This window comes from Rhinichthys klamathensis, unplaced genomic scaffold (genome assembly GCF_029890125.1).
Source record: "Rhinichthys klamathensis goyatoka isolate OS25496 unplaced genomic scaffold, OSU_Roscu_1.1 h1tg000046l_1, whole genome shotgun sequence".
NCBI classification, from domain to species: domain Eukaryota; kingdom Metazoa; phylum Chordata; class Actinopteri; order Cypriniformes; family Leuciscidae; genus Rhinichthys; species Rhinichthys klamathensis.
The window spans coordinates 2,992,063-3,009,791 of NW_026606593.1; the positions used below are offsets into that span (position 1 = coordinate 2,992,063).

General features: G+C 35.9%; 1 protein-coding gene across 1 annotated transcript; it reads left to right on the forward strand.

Annotated features, from left to right (window-relative positions):
- Positions 1–1,613: 1,613 nt before the first annotated feature.
- On the forward strand, positions 1,614–17,288 carry zgc:175280 (cationic amino acid transporter 2 family protein). Its single transcript, XM_056247393.1, has 12 exons — positions 1,614–1,713; positions 3,030–3,400; positions 3,833–3,988; positions 4,113–4,275; positions 5,733–5,869; positions 7,013–7,235; positions 9,862–9,998; positions 10,268–10,370; positions 12,398–12,522; positions 14,048–14,214; positions 16,188–16,296; positions 17,107–17,288. Exons 1-12 carry the CDS (start codon positions 1,637–1,639, stop codon positions 17,241–17,243), a joined length of 1,905 nt encoding a protein of 634 aa, XP_056103368.1. The 5' UTR covers positions 1,614–1,636; the 3' UTR covers positions 17,244–17,288.
- The last annotated feature ends 441 nt before the right edge of the window (positions 17,289–17,729 follow it).

The following is a 17,729-nucleotide window of genomic DNA, read 5'->3' on the forward strand; positions in this document are numbered from 1 at the left end:
TACTTTCTTTCCCCATTTTTTTTACGGACAGATCTCCTGTTGAGAGGAATCGTGAGTAAGTCCAGAGGAATTGTGTGATAGATTCAGTATTCCTCAAAATGAATAAAACCAGTCAAATGCAAACTCAGAATATTAAGCAAACTGCAATAATTATATACTTTATGTATTTAATCTCACTTTATTAACCAAAGTCTTTGCTGCTGACCTTTGATGATCCTGTTCAACCTTTCCGATAAATAAAAATGCTTTAGATAATCATCACATTTATGTTTCACTCTTTTATTTTTATTTGTATTGCTCAATGCTGAACTTTCTTATCTTGCGTCCTATTCTTCTTCTGTCCAGAATGGCAGCAGCTAAAAGGTTTGTTAGAGCTGTGCCCTCTACTGTACAGATGTCAATTTGCATTTCCTTCAGTCTGGGGCTTTTTCATTTCACTTTTGGTGTGAAAGGACCGTTACAGTTGCCAAAATAGAACTTGGTATTAATAGAATGTTATTAAAAAAACAAACAAGCCCAGCCCAGGTGAAATAAGGTAGTGCTAAAGTAATTATATAATAACTTTATTACATAACTATAAGGTTTGGACACGTGAGAGTTTACACCAAGACAAATTCCTTGTGTATGAATATACTTGGCAAATAAAGCTCATTCTGATTCTGATTCTGATTCTGAACTTATTTATTTATTAAGTAATTTATTAAGGAACGGTATTAAGTACTTTTCGGGGGGGGGGGGGGAATAAGTAACGCCATTAGTTACTTTTTTAGGGAGTAACGCAATATTGTAACTTTCCCCAACACTGTGTGTAACATAAAAAAGTTGCTTAAATTATTTTGATGAGTTAAAGTTGCCATGACTTACTGATCATATTTTTTTTTTACAGTGAGTAATTTTTACAGTGACTATTTACTGTAAATTCAATTAGCAAAGTACAGGAAAAAGTGTATTTTGTGAATTATACAGCACTTTAGCAGATGCATTTGCCAGTATAGTACTGTAATTTTTCTACTAAATTACTAGATTGTGTGAATGAATAGGTACACACTAAAAAATGCTGGGTTGTTTCAACCCATGTTTGGGTCAAATATGGACCAACCAAACAATTGGTTTGCATTTTTTTTTTATTAAATTTTGAAACCCAACTTTTGGGTTTGTTTGTATTTGACCCAAACATGGGTTGAAACTACCCAGCATTTTTTAGAGTGTAAAATACTGTTTGTAATTGTTGCATGTGCTGAAGTTTTTCTTTTTGCTGCAGATAGTTTTTTTTTTTTTTTTTTTTTTTTTTTTTTGGAAGGGTATCACAAGTTATTTCTGAAAATACTTAATAAGCACCTCAGTTCTTCTGAGAATACACACGTTTAACATTCAGCAACATAATAATGATTGTTGTCCCCCCCCCCAATGTTAACATTTTAGATTTTACAACTTTCATAAAATCATATCCCTACACTCCACACTTTTCGAGTTCTTTTGTCAAATGCCTTGTGTCAGGCTTACAAGTGCAAAATTCTATTTTTCAAGTGTACATCTCCTCTTCAGAAATCACACATTTCTTCTAAATGTAACAGAGTCTGTCAAAAATGACACGTGAAGTTTTGGACACGTGAGATTGGACAGGAGGGGCTCTGATATGGACTGTGCTCATAAACTCTGCGCTGTGAGGCAACACTCACACCTTCGCGCACCGCTTGGGATCTACACATGCAGGTAAGAGACTTCATTACTGATGCTGTTCTGTTCGGTCATTATTCAGTTTTATATGCTTCAAAGTCAACATAGTTTAAGGAGACACTGTGTTTTTGTTTAAGATAAGAGAGAATACACAAATCATTTTAATTAACAAAGTTTCATAACTGGCATAATTTCAGTAAAATTCCTTAACTAAAATGTTTTTTGAAAAAGCCTTAAAAAAAAAGAAGGATTTTAAGATAGACATGTTGGTTTTACTGAGTTTACAAGTTCCCAGTAAGCACATATTGAACATCGTAAAAGCAAGATAAGAGTATTGACCAGATATTACGTGCTTATAATGGAAGGTTTGAGATAAGTTATATGACTTCTGAACATTAAAAATCAGAGGATTGTAATGTAAACTATAAAAGATCAGGTTGAACCAGTTTTTTAGGCATTAGGCAAAAAATAGTCAACCTCTTTCCAAATGAAATTATATAGGCTCTAAACATTTGTTCCATAGTCTTTAATTCATATATTTTAAATGCCTGTATTGTCATTATTGTTTCTGTCATTTGTTTTACAGTCAATTTGCTTTCATTTCATAATACCTATAAATCTGAGTGCTTTAAATATAGGCATAATGAAGAAAACTCACATTTCAACATTTAATTTAGAATAAGGAAAATTAACTGATGGAAATTGAACTAAAATGGGTTCAAAAGAATGAATAATAAAAAATATTTCAAAAAAATTAATAAAATAGAAAGTCCCCACTATTGAACTTAAATGTCCAACTTAAGATAACTAAACTTAATATTTTAAGTCAAGCAGGAACACATACTTTGAGTTGAAACCACACATTATGTCTTATTCTAATGTAGAATTTTAAGTTGCGATAAACAATCGCAGCAATAATTTTTAACATGTCTTTATGCTTTGTTTTTTCTAAGTGGTTTATGGCCTGACCAATAAGAGCTGCATTTTATGTGTGAATAGAATTTATTATTATTATCTCCTGATAACAGAAGCACTGTGTCTTAAGGCAAGGCATGTTCATGTGTATAACATATTCATACACAGTGCTTTTAGAGCATAATGAAGAAAACCAAAAAATAAAACTGCTCGTGATTAAACATTATTTGTAATTTTATTATTGAAAATGGACTAAGGAAAATTAACGGGTTTAAAAGAATGAATAATAGCCTAAAAAAAGAAAGGAGTTAAAGAGCTACACAGTGCTTAATTAGAGAATGCACATCTGTTTCTCTTAAATATATCCATTATTAACATAATTCTAAAGAATGATATACATGCTGCTTATACATAATCACCAATATTATTTGTCTCAGGATGTTCTGTAACAAGGTGCTGTGTTTTCTGAAGAGCCTATCGAGGCGAAAGCCACTGGAGCCCGATGGGGAAGAGTCCAACTTTAAGCGTTGCTTAACCACACTCGACCTAGTGGCCCTTGGGGTGGGAAGTACACTTGGGGCCGGGGTGTATGTCCTTTCTGGAGAGGTTGCCAGAACAGTGTCTGGGCCCAGCATCATTGTGTCATTCTTCATTGCGGCAGTGGCGTCTGTGTTTGCGGGGTTGTGCTATGCAGAGTTTGGCGCCCGGGTTCCCAAGACCGGCTCTGCCTATCTGTACAGCTACGTCACCGTTGGAGAAGTGTGGGCCTTCATCACCGGCTGGAACTTACTGCTGTCATACGTCATAGGCAAGAACAAACATTATATGCCCAATATTCATTGACCATGGATTGTACAAAATTCAGGGAATCATTTTTTTATTGATGTGTCCTTCCGCTTTGATAAGATATCCTGTATACACGTTTTCACTGGTGCCTTTAAACACACAACCAAACCAATGTTCTTCCGCAAGACGCGTGCTGTTACATAATGTAGCTTTACTATATTTTGAGTATAATCACACAAAATGTATAGACATAATATTGCAGAATCAACCAAGGATGCATTTCCAAAAGAATCATAAACATAGTAGACCATTGACATTTATAGGGATATTAACTGACAAGATTTATTTATTTATTTCATGGCTCCCTAAATAGTTATATGGCTTATAATAAATTTGCTTATCAAATGTCTGTAATGTGTAAATGAATTGCTTGATCTGATTGACTTTATGACAGGCACATCCAGTGTTGCCAGAGCATGGAGTGGCACTTTCGATGACTTGATTGGAAATAAGATCGCCAGTTATTTGAGAGAAAATATACCAATGAATTTACCTGGCCTCGCTTCGTATCCAGACTTCTTTGCTGCTGGCCTTATAATGGTTTTGGCAGGCAAGTAGGATTTACAGTAAATTTATTGTAGTGTCAATAAAAGGGCTATGGTAAAACACAGTAATACAATTCAAAATGAGAATTAACATGAGTCAGATTTGTGTTATTTGTTGTCATTTCTCAGGTATCCTTGCATTTGGGGTGAAGGAGTCTGCCATTGTCAATAAGATCTTCACAGCTGTAAATATGGTAGTTCTGGTTTTTGTCATCATTGCTGGGTTCATCAAGGGAGACCTTGGAAATTGGCAGATAACACAGGAGGACATTTTGAACTACACAATAACCGCGTATGTTGCTTTATGAAATTTACAAAGCATTTGTGGTTAAAGCTGCAGTAGGGAGTTTTGAGAAAACGTTGACTTAGCCTGAAAATATGAACAAGCACAACTTACAGGTCCCACCCCCTTGCTCTCTGCTGCGCTACAGCCCTCCCTCCACAGCTCGTCCTCCACCGCGGAGCCTGTCGTGAACGCGCAGGCTAGTAAACAGGGCCACCGATAACAGCGGATAAAAAGTTATATGGCACATTCACTAATAGGGACTAAACGTCAACAATATGCTTTACATTGACTATGGCCTGCCCATACTTTGACTACAAACTTGGTCCTCAAATCATTATGTATTTTGCAATAGCCTACATAACTTTATAACGTTGCACTCTTTCTATAAGTTATAAATAGCTAGTAAGATAACGTTAATATAACGGTAACTAACGTTACAGTATGTAAGTAATTATTCTAGCGATATATAATGCTAGATAAGGTGTGCTAGTACATTATTTCAGCAACATGACAAGCCAGTGAATTAGCAGGTTTCAATTGTTGCTTAGCAGAGTGCGTGACATTTTATCTACATGTTATGCGGTTAGAGTTTTGACACCGAGTCAATGAGCTCTGTGTAATTCTTTCTTTTTCGCTTGTTTATCGTCATCGGTCTTTTTCCTTTTACCTCTTTGTTTTATGAGCAGGTGTCACTCGAGAATTGGCAGTTTAGGTTGTTTCTCCGTCATAAGCACAGCTGCAGCACGCCGGCAATATTGAGTTTGAACGACGGCTCGCGCTGTGCAAGAGAGGGGTGTGATCAGCGCGTACACGAGCGTGATTGACACTGCTAAGACATTCCTCCTTGCTCTGATTGGTTGTTTCTGACCGGGCAATAGGACCACTGGGAGAAGCCAGAAGAGCTTGATTTTTTTCACAGATTATCTGTCTCATATTCTACTGTCAGGACATAATGACAGTTTTAACAAATATGTAAAAAATATTTTTTACAAAAGTTACCTACAGCAGCTTTAAGGTAAAACTGAAAACTGCATGTTTTACTTTACATGACACCGTTTCCAACAAAAAACGAAAAACTTTGTATGTGTTTTAGCAATTCATTTACACAAAATCTGCGTTTTTGGGGCCTACAAAAATTTGTGAAAAGGTTGACGTCATGCGTATGTGTATTATGTGTTTAGTCATAGATGCGAAGTACAGTGACATCGCCATCTACTGGCCTGGCAGCAGAATACAGCATTTTTAATCATTTTTGCAGTTCCATGTGAACAAGGATCGTTTTGACAATGGTCTCGCCTGTACGCGAAAAATACAAAGGAAAAACATAATTGTCATGTTAACGTACCCTTAGATCTGTGAAAATTTTAGAGCCTCTTTGATAATATGTTTGCATGTTTTTAATTACCACACTATCTGCTACGTTGAAATAGGTTTTAACCAAGCTTTTTTTTTTTTTTTTTTAGAAATCTTTCAGTTTCAAATGAAACTTTATCCAGTTTTGGAGCTGGAGGATTCTTTCCCTTTGGTTTTGATGGAACGCTTGCTGGAGCTGCTACCTGTTTCTATGCCTTTGTGGGATTTGACTGCATTGCAACCACAGGTACTTAATCAATAGAGTGCAATAGTCTGGTTCCGGAAGCAAAACCTCCTTTAAAACCTTTAAAGACAGCCCTAATGTGAGAACTGAGGTAATCGATGCTATATGCTTTTGCTGAAGCCATCAGGTCATATTTCAAAATGATCGTGTTTAACAGTTGAATTTGTGGTAAAAAAAAAATGTAGGCCAACATTACCAAAGTCCTTTTAGTCTCTGACATTACCCATGATGCTGTACAGAAACTTGCACGCGCAACTTGTCCCTTGCACTTGCAAATGACGTAATTGAGTTAGCCTCGCTTTATATGCTCTCAAAATACTTAAATATTTGTATATATGCATATTTTGCAATAAACTTAAAATATAGATATAATTTCTTTAGATATAATCAACAACTTTAAATTAATAGTTTTTATTTCTCTTCGCCGATTTTAATTTATATTGTCGCAATGCTTTATGGGATTGTAGTTCTTTTACTAAAGCCGTAATGTACAGTTTTGTATCTTTTTGTCTAATTTTCAAATACGTTTTTGCTTCAAATAAAAGTTTGTAATGTTGTGATTCTCTGATTATCATCTGGTTCATGCCTTAAAATGCTTTAAGACTTTTTAAAAACCCTATGGGAAAAATGAGTGAAACAAATACTTCCGGAACCAACGCCGCTGAAAAAGCACTAATGCACTCTATAGCGATATTTATAATTTATAAGAAACCGACTTTATAAAATTCGGTACTCACCCACATGCTCCAAATCCAATTGCTGTTGTTATTTTTTTTTCTGTGAAACACAATTATAATTTTTTTTAATAATCTTTTCACAGTTTTTTGTAATTCCACAGTGACTGTCTTCTGATTTCATACTTCAGTGTGAGGAACAGACCAAAATTCAAGGCATTATTTACTGATAAGCTTCCTCTCCACAGAAGCTTTATTGTGGAGAGGAAGGTATGGCAATTTGTAGAATCCCTAGATGAAATTTTTGTATGAATAACTTATTGATATTTTGGTCTGTTCTTCACGCAAATCTTCAGAAGTCTTTGAATATATATATATATAAAGCATAGCAGGAAACATTACAAGGAGGTCTAATTCACTAGTCTAAATGATTTTGTACTTGTATTTTAAATCTCTGTCTCCTATCATCTAGGCGAGGAGGTACGAAACCCTCAGAAGTCTATCCCTATAGGAATTGTGGCTTCTCTTCTCATCTGCTTTTTGGCTTATTTCGGAGTTTCGGCTGCTCTCACCCTCATGATGCCTTACTACCAACTAAATGTTCAGAGTCCCTTACCCGCAGCTTTCACTTATGTGGGCTGGGATCCTGCAAAGTATGCTGTGGCTGTTGGATCTTTGTGTGCTCTCTCAACAAGGTAAAGCATCACATATGGCGTATAAAGCACTTACTACACTAGACTCATGCTATTAGGACTATAAAACACAGCATTGCATGATTGATTAGTAGAAGATACTACAGTAGATGCTCATGAACTAAAAAGGAAAGTGTGTACATCGGTTTGGTAAAATTAGTATCATAAAGTCAAATGTAGTATGGATAATGCATGACTGTCAAACAGTTGTCAAGGATGAATGTTGATGCAAGACACGTCAGAACAGAAGTTAATTATTTAATAACTGTGTTGGATATCCAGGTTCATCAGGTTCTTTATACGTTTTTAACAAGTTATAACAACTTATAAATGTAAATATAAATAAGTCGGCGTGAAACGGAAGGTGCCATAGTTTTCTCTTCCCTATTTTCACGTATACGAGTGAATCTGCTTCTCAAACAAGAAAAAATGTAGGATGGGACTTGATTTTTTCCATAGGGAATTGATTGGATGGTGGTGGTTTGCTATTGGTGGATCTCATGTGAGTGACAGGTTGCTCCGCCCTCACGCCACTAAACACATCATCAGAGAATAGATGTCACTGTGAGAGGGAGGGAAAGTTATTTTGATTAAAGATTAGGGATGCACGATGATATCGGGACAACATCGGTATCGGCCGATAAAAGCTTAAAATGACCATCATCGGCATCGGCCGATATGAATATTTCTGCCGATGAGCCTTGCCGATAGGGTGGCGTGTTTCCTATGCGCACGTGACGCGAACGAAGCATTAGTGCCAGCAACTTAAACTTCCAACTAGGGGTGTGCGTCTCACGGTTTTTGATCGTGGACGATTAAAATGTCTCCACGATCTGCTTTTGAAGAAAAATCATAGTATCGTGCATTCTATCAGTTCAATTCATCTTGGAACTCAGTTGAGACAGTTGCAGCCCATTTTTAGCGATTTTTGAGCACTTCCGTTCCTGACGCGCAGACTCAAACCGACTCAAACTAAGCTTGATGACGTAAGCAACCTGTCTGACAGACGTAAATCTTCTAGTAGCTGTGTGTGAAAATTGCCAACGTTAATCTTGCAGAGACGGGGAACTTGAGCAACGAGTTCTTTGGCGTGAGTGAGCAGGAGTAAGTATTCCGTTGCTTTTATGGACTCATTATCTATGGGCTTCTCCCTTGACGGGACGTCCCCCCGATTGCCTGCGAGCTTCTCCTCCTGTCTGTACGGTAATTTCTGTACAGCGCGACAGAGAGTCGAGTGGTTATGACGCAATCGTTAGCCTATTTTTACTATCTGTTTCTACGGGGCCATAATGTAACATAGAAGGTAATGGAGCCCTTTATACATTGTCGTGTTTCTTTAGAAATAAATAATGGACAAATGGAGTCTTTAAACGCCTCAGATGTAAAGTTATTCGCTGTCAAAGTGACGCCAAAATGAATGGGAGTCAATGGAAATGCTAACGCAAGTGAAGTTCTGCTACAACATGGCGGCACCCGGCCGGCTTCAACTTCCGGTCGATGGATTACCCCCTTGGTAAACGCAGAGGTAGAGTTACACTCACGGTCACGGGACACCGCAATTCACAAAAGTTCATTATTTGCATGTCAAAGTCTTGCTATGTAAACATATCATTCACGTGCTGATGCGCTGTTCTAACATCCGCTTTTCTGAGCGCGTTACACCCGACACTCACAGGAACTAAAAGTCTGTCACAGCGCCTGAATACTGGACTAATCTTTCGAGTCTTATTGCGCTGATACTGTCAAATACACACACGTTTACATAAACAAAGTTGGTTATGTCTAAAGTGAAAGCAAACAGAGAAAATCTGCTTGTCAAATGCGTGTATATTAGACGCGTCGCGTGCAGTTCTTAAAGAGACAGTATAATATGCTGCCGCTTGTCCTTAAAGAGATACTGCACCCAGAAATAAAAATTCTGTCATTATTTACTCACTCTAATGTTGTTCCAAACCTGTATTCATTTCTTTCTTGTGCTTAAATATACTACGGAAGTCACTGAATTACAGCAACTGTTTGGTTAGCCACATTCTTCCAAATAACTTTTATAATTTCAACAGAAGAAAGAAACTTGAGAGAGTAAATGATGACAATTTAAATTTTGGGGAGAACTATCTCGTTAATGTTAATAAAACAACAAAACACAAAGAGGAAATCACTCACTGCTCTTGACTGAGAACTTTAATAGAAGCTTTAATAAGCTTTTTTTGCACTTAAAAAAAACACACAAATATATCGGTATCGGCATCGGGCAAAATTAGTCTGAAAATATCGGCATATCGAATATCGGCCAAAATCCTATATCGTGCATCCCTATTAAAGATTACAAGGTCAATTAAAAAATATATATATATATATGATGAATTCATAATAAATACTGCAATATTACATGAATCTATTTTGATTTCATGGTGAAATATTCTTTGTTTTTGGGGTAAACAGAATAAGTTTTCATAGCTGAATGTTTTAAAAAAAACATTCTCTTCCCAGTCTGTCAGTAACGCTCTGGGGTGCGTTTCCCAAAGCCAACTATGGTTGTTATCAATAGAGTTGCGATCATAGTTGCCAATGATGCTTTTGGGAAAAACCCCTGTTTAGTTCTCATGCACTTTTCTTTACTGTTCAACAGTCTGCTGGGATCCATGTTTCCTATGCCCCGTGTGCTGTTTGCTATGGCCAGAGATGGGCTGCTCTTCAAACCACTGAGTAAAATGAGTGCCAGACAGAGCCCTGTCATCGCCACACTTGCTTCTGGAGTAGTAGCAGGTAATTCTGATCGAGGACACATCAAAGTAATGGACCATGATAATAGTAAATAATCTAAGTCACATTCTGTACCTTAGCTTCATACCATAAACATATTCAGGGCCTTGTTGCTAAAAAGGCATGAAGGGCTGTCCCAAAGCTCACTGAAGTGGAATACTTGGAACAATAAAAAAATATTATTTTGTTTACTATAATACATTATAGTTGTTGTTACTATAGTATAATTTGGTTGTCTTGAAATTTTAAGAGTGAACTATTTGTGATTTTAGCAATAATGGCCCTGGTGTTTGACCTGAAGGCTCTAGTAGACATGATGTCTATTGGAACGCTCTTTGCCTACACCCTCGTTGCCGTCTGCATCTTAATTCTTCGGTAAGATACAGATAAAGATACATATAATAGAAAGAATAATCTATTTTATAGATTTTACAATTGTTTTTTCCCCCCTGAAGTACCCATACAGGTTTTACAAAGCACACAGAAAATACATTCACACTGAAATATGTTATGCCACCTTAACCCTGTAAATCCTGACATATGAAATAGTTGCCAGAATTTTGTTTTTTGAAAGGTTATTGAAACTTTAGACGTAAAAAAAATCTTTTAAAAAGTTTGCTTTTTTATTTTTTATGGAGCTCACAAGGAGGAAAAAGACACCTCAATTATATTCCGAGCCCCAAGCTGAACAAAAAATATACAATTTGGTGCAGTTGCTGATATTTATATGGACAAAAGATAAAATTCTGATAGCTTGTAATATAAATCACTGAGCATGTTTACATGCACAACAATACGCTGATAACTCCCAAAAATAAACTTTTTAAAATAGCCTGTTGTCCTGGTTTACATGCAAACCAATATCCAGGTATGTATTAATATGTTTTACCAAGACTTTATTAATAAATCAAGTTTTTCCCAGTAGTAACGTCAAAACGTAATAATTTGTGTGTCTGACTCATTACATTTGTTATGCGGGAAACATACAGACTTCTATATTTTCCTCTCATGCAGAATTTTCACTGTACCACTTCTACTTCGACTGCAGATAAGAAAGAACACATTTTAATAATTTTTGGGTCAACAAAGAGTCTGAGTTTGCTAGAAAGAAAGAGTCAGAGTTGTGAGATAAAAAGTCGCAATTATCTTTTTTATTTTTTATTCAGTGGCGGAAACAAGCTTCCATATAAAGCTTATGACCTTACTCCGATAAAGGAAACTGCTCGCGAGATCTTTATAACAGTAGGCTATTGTAACAGTCTGGTGGTAAGCCAACACGAAGAACACTAGAATCCAGTCTAAATCGCCTGTAATCCAACAATAGAAATGCGTAGGAGAATCTCAAGAGAAACATAAACTCCTTCCACAAATAATGTTAACAATTACAGACAAAGAACTGAACAAAACAGGGCATACTTATACACAGAAATAACAAGGTAACTAATTAAACGACAGGTGAAAGTAATCATTAACTAATTAGAAACCAAAGAAAATAACAAGGGTGAGGAGAACACTAAACTGAAAGTATATAAAGGGAACCTTTTAGTCTTAGTAAGATTATAATAAATGCTTTGTTTTATGATCAAAGCTACAGTTTTGTTTTGGGGTGCAAAACATGTAATCCAATGCAATAAAATAATGATTGAGAGATAAATTAATATATGTAAACAAATATATGTATATTGATCCTGATGATTTAAAAAAAAAAAAAGTATGGATAATCAAGTAAATGTAAGTTGTTTTTGATGCTATTGACAATGGGCTCTATGCACGGCGGTATTTCCGGTGAAGGTCTAAGGATGCTGGATTACTTCCGCCGATCGTAGAGTCCAATGCTAAACCGAGAATTTATATTGGTTTTTATACTCTATTGCTATACTAAAGAAACGTTAGTCACAAAAACAGACAAAACAGACACCCCTCATTTTGTTTATGCTTCTTTGTTTATTATATTAAATAAACATAAATATATATAAAATTACATCTAAACGTATTAAAGTTTCGTTTCAAAGACGAGAGGACAGTAAATTTTGAAGACTCTGCCATAATCCCGTTTTCCTCGGTTTTCCTCCGCTTTAAATCTCCCCAACCGGAAACTGAAGAGCAGCCTTGCGTCAAACGCGAAACTTATGCGTGCATATAGCCTATACACATTGATTTTAAACTCACATTCATGTTATATTGAGGACAAAAAAGTTAATACAGCAAATAGTCTTCCACAGTAATCAATAATTAGTATTCGCCTCAAAAACATTTTGGCATTGGTAGTACTGACAATGTGGAGTGCTCAGTAAACCATTGCATAATACCCAGAGCGAACACACATATTCAGACAGCAAATTTTGATGTAAATTTCTGGCAACAGTAACAGTTGTGCAATAAAAGTATTTTTGTCCATGCAGGTACCAACCAGAGCAAGCTGAGATTAGTGAGAAATCACAAGTCCAGAAGTGGAATCCTTTTCGCCCCCCTAAATATGCTTCTGCTTCAAGTTCTAAAGCTGTGTCTCTGCTGACCGTACTTACCGGTGAGTTTCGGGCTTTTATATTTTCATGCTTGAATGTGTGAAGTGATGAGTAAGTGTAGCTAATACTTCCTTAAAATCCCCCTGGCATATTTCCTTCTCTCTTTCTCACATCTTGTAAAAGATAGAAATCATTTAGGCCTATGCAACTAAACAAATAGCAAAAGAGGCCCATTAGTGTATAATTTATTCTGTATCTAGAAGTGTTATCATTCTTGTGCAATCACAAAACATTTTGGAAAATGTAGTTTAGCCATAGAGGTCTGTCAAACTAATAGGTTTTTCCCCTCTTTTTTTTTTTTTTTATCACTTACCAGTAGTACACAAAATTAGTACAAACTAAATTGTTCTTTTTGTATGATTAATACCAATTCGCTTCTGAAGCATGGCAACCCTATGGGCGCATCCCATGTGACTCATATAGTCTACTCTCTAAGCCAAGACTCTTCTTATATGCTTTACCTTCCTGCCTCCCTTGCGGGACAGGTGTAACGTAGGCCAGTAAGAGCTGTGTATGTAAACCTAACTCCCCTGATCTCAAGAGGAGCGCTAGAGGCTGCGTCTTTAACGTCATTGTTAGTGCGCACACCTCCCATGCCGGTGACCCCGGTTCGAATCCCGTTTGGAGCGGGTCAAGTAGGACCGGTTACATTTGGTGCCGTGACTTGGATGGGAGGTTTACGGGGGGTGAGTTTAATGGATGTAGGTCAGTAAGAGCTGTGTGTGTAAACCTCACTCCCTTGATCTCAAGAGGTGCGCTGGCGCCTCCCTTCAGTATTGCCACTCATCCAAGGAGGAGCATACATCCTTAACTTTTACTCAGGAAAGGGAGGTTACTCAAATGAGAGTAGGACATTTTCATCACCCATACTCTAAACACCATAGAAGCCAAAAGGGAGCTTAGGCCCTACTTAAAGACCCCAAAGTCTCTGGGGGAGGGCAGCCCATACCCTGGCACTCTGCATAACACCCGCTATAGCTAGCGCATTGTCTTTTTCATTTAGTATTAGACAATAGTATGCAACAGATAACAAGGTAGGATACCCGCAGGTAAACTTTCTGTAGCCTACTTATTAACATTGTCGAACCAGGACTGTAGTAGAGCACACATCCAAAGGGGAGCATACATCCATACTTCAAAACCCAACAGTAGTTGGGGCGGGAGGTAAACAAAGTGGAGGGAATCTATACTGCCCTACATAACTCCGTTCAGCAGATGACGTGTAACTCAGGCACCGCCGTCTGCCAATGATTATATGTGTTTGTTTACACATGCCTCACACTGGCATAGCGTCAATGCCAAGACGCAGTGTCGAAGTTCCACCTCGAAAGGGAACTGCAGCACACGCTTACAATAAACAGAACGATACTGTCCAATAGTGTGGAAACTTTTATAGTTTTCATTTTATTTATATTTATAGTTGTCATTCTTGGTGTGAACGGGTCTTTAATAGTTGTGGTTACTCAATGGGTATTTCAATGTTTCAATATTTCTCCACTTCTTATTTACTTTTAATGTTCTTTCTAGTTGTGTTAGCGGTTATCCTGAGTGTGATCCTCACAAAAGCTGTACCAGCTGGTCTGATTGAGGAGTGGTGGATGATTCTGATAATCACTTTGGTTTTGGCTGGTTTAATCGTGAATATCATTATTATTTGGCGGCAGCCGCAGAATGGGACCAAGGCTGCATTTATGGTAAGTTTTCACTGGGAGAAAAAAGGCAACAACATTTAACTTTTCAAGTAATCCATAAATAAGATGTTCCTAGATGTTGTTGCAGTGGTTCTCAACTGGTTTGGCTTCAGAATCCAGATTTTACATTCGACAACTATACAGTTGTCATAACAATACAGTGCCAAATTGCAGTAATTAAACTGTATTGTCACAGTTAAAATCCTCCACATTCAATTTCAATTATTTTCCTTCCGTTTCGGAGAGAAATCTAGTAGCATGTTGATCTGCCAGTCGTGGGTTTTTCATTGCCATTTGCATTATGATGCATTTTAAAGTCAATGACCAAAAGTTTCATTAATTTTTACAATGCTGTTGCAGATGAAATATAATGTGGATAACATTAAAATATATATATCTTTTCGTCAGGTTGACGAATTTCGTCATTACACGTCATTGAATTTCGTTCAGAGTTGTGAGAGAGTCAATGAATGAGAAGTGCCGTAAAATAAAACATACCTGTCACACAATTGACCGTGACTTCTCTTATAAAATAGCATTTTATTTCTGTGCAAACTCTAAAAATAGATCAATCCAATACCAGGGTATCCGCGGGGTCTTGAAAAGTATTAAAAGGTGATAAGTCAATTTTGGGAAAATTAAGACCCTTAAAAAGTATTAAAAAGTCTTATCACGGCTTTATAAAGTCTTAAATTTTGAAAGTATTTTTTCTGAATTAGCTGTCCAACAGTTTGAGTCCCAAAAACATCGTAAAAGTGTGTGAATTTAGTCATTTTTATTAAAAAAACGAAGAACTGAGGCACATGTCAGCATGATTGTTGTTGAGGGTGGAGCAAAGTTTTGTTTTGTTTTTAAAAAACTTTGCTTTGATTTACTATCCCAGCCTATTTTATTTTTTTTATTTTTTTTATCAGAGTGGTCTATAGTCTTTATCACAAACTAAAACTGTCAAGTTAAAAGTATCACTGATGTAAATGGTTACAGCTTGAAGTGGCGGTGAGGTATTAAAAAATATTGAGAAGGTCTTGAAAAAGTCTTGAAAAGGTATTAAAATTAAATTCAAGATTCCTGCATATACCCTGAATACTAATGTTACTAAGAGCAGGTTAGGTTACTTGAAGGTTATAACGAATGGGCTGTCGATTCATTAAATGTTAAGCTATTTCCCTCACAAAAGTGGTTTAATCAGCGTAGTGAAGTTTCTCCTTTTTTGATATCCATTCCAAAAAAATAAAAATAAATTTCTGCCTCTGGTCTCACCTGAGTACCACAGCATTAAGGTTTTTCCGTCTAATGGCTATACAGGCAGGTGAGGGTTTTTATCAGGGTTTTATCAAATGTTAGATATGACATTTATGAAATAAAAGGCCACTTAGGTGTACTTAAACAGGTATTTTTTACTGTTACTTAACAAGTTGACTAATATACTAAAACAAATGTAATGTATTTGTTATTCATGTTATTCAATATTACCTTTAAAGTTTTTATATTTTAATAAATTAAATAAATTGCCCACTAAATTACAACTTCATTCTTATAATGTGTAATCACAAATATACTCAAATACAAGACACAACCCTACATGTTTCAATAGAAATGACAAAAGTATAATTTAATTGACCATAAATGCTTATCAGTAAATTCGGCAGTAGACTTTCAAAGACAACAGAACTATGAAATTACATATAAAGATTGACAGGTCAAAAGTTCAATTATAATTGCATTTAAATAATAATTAAATTGCATTTAGCATGCATTTAAGTGTCCAAAAACATTACATCCAGTATGCAATTCAGTGTATTCTTTTGAAGTATATTATTTCTGTAATAAGTCTTTTCAAAAGTATGCTAAGCTAAAGCTTTTTCACAAGGTTGCAATCCACCTGTTGAGAACCACTGTTCTTTGGAACTACTGTTGTTAAGAACAGTTGCTATGGAAATTTTCTGTTTTGAATTAGTCCTCACATTTTTCTGTAGGTTCCACTCCTGCCACTACTTCCTATTGTCAGTACATTCATCAATGTCTACTTGATGGTCCAGCTGGGAAATGATACATGGATTCGCTACGCTGTGTGGATGGCAGTGGGTAAGACAACTGAGTCATACATACACTGTCAGTTAAAAGTTTGTACAATGTGCAATAGATAGTCCATATTTCTCTCTCTCTCTATATATATATATATATACACTGCTGTTCAAAAGTTTGGGGTCGGTGAGATTTTTAATGTTTTTAAAAGAAGTCTCTTCTGCTCACCAAGGCTGCATTTATTTGATTAAAAATACAAAACAAACCCAGTAATATTGTGAAATATTATTTCAATGTAAAAGAGCTGTTTTCTATGTGAATATATAATAAAGTGTAATTTATTCCTGTGATCAAAGCTGAATTTTCAGCATCATTACTCCAGTCTTCAGTGTCACATGATCCTTCAGAAATCATTCTAATATGATTATTTGATGCTCAAGAAACATTTATGATTATTATCACAGTTGTGCTGCCTCATATTTTTGTGCAAACCGTGATAAAAAAAAATCAGGATTCTTTGAAAGTTCAAGAGAAATGCATTTAATTAAAAAATAAATATTTTGCATTATTATACTGTCACTTTTGATCAATTTAATGCGTCCTTTCTGAAGAAAAGTATTAATTTATTTATTTTTTAAAACCCAAAAAAAACGTATTGTGACCCCAAACTTTTGAACGGTAGTGTATATATATGTGCATATATATAAACATATACATGCATTACACACACACACACACACACACACACATACATACATATACAGTGTATGCAATGTATGTGTGTTTACAAATCTCCCAAAACTTCAAATATAGTATAAATGCATGTGTATACTTATAATACTTATAATTGTCTTTCCTAATGAAACATAGGCTTGCTCATCTACTTCTGTTATGGATTGCACTTCAGTGTACAGAAGAAACGAAATCAGTCTCCCAAACATCCCATCGAAGTGGAGGAGAGGCAAAGAAATGGATCCATTACATCGGACCTACAAACCAAGTTTTAAAGCCAACATTAGTCTCGTCCTTTGCACTTGGGACAGGGAAATTATATATTATATTTTTTTTGTACGGAAATTTTATTTAGTATGAGGGTGAATTTGTATCTCAAATTGTAAAACAAAATGTTCTACACAGATGATGATTGGACTGAGTACACTCTCTTTGTGATAAAAGTCTGAATCTATATTATATATTCGTATTAGTACCTTTGAGGGCACTGCCCCAGTGTCAGTAGTTATTATTACATTATATATTTATTGTTATTGTTACTAATCATAAAGTATAGATAACAGAAAATCTGGAAGCACTATGCATCAACCCGTGACATTACTCTTTCTTTGTCACTGCTGTTACGTTCAATGTTTGGATTTTGAAGATCAATTAAAAAATGTACATAAATGCCATAGCTAATAAATATCATTGAACCACGCCACATTATTTATTGTTTATTGTTATTGAGCTTTGTGACAAGAGCAATATATTTTTTTATA

Bases quoted from the DNA above. Each gene is read 5' to 3' on its own strand.
- zgc:175280 (XM_056247393.1), top strand. From the start codon at position 1,637: ATGGACTGTGCTCATAAACTCTGCGCTGTGAGGCAACACTCACACCTT. The intron at 3,401-3,832 runs GCAAGAACAAAC...ACTTTATGACAG, and splicing joins ACTGCTGTCATACGTCATAG to GCACATCCAGTGTTGCCAGA. The intron at 9,999-10,267 runs GTAATTCTGATC...TTGTGATTTTAG, and splicing joins TGCTTCTGGAGTAGTAGCAG to CAATAATGGCCCTGGTGTTT.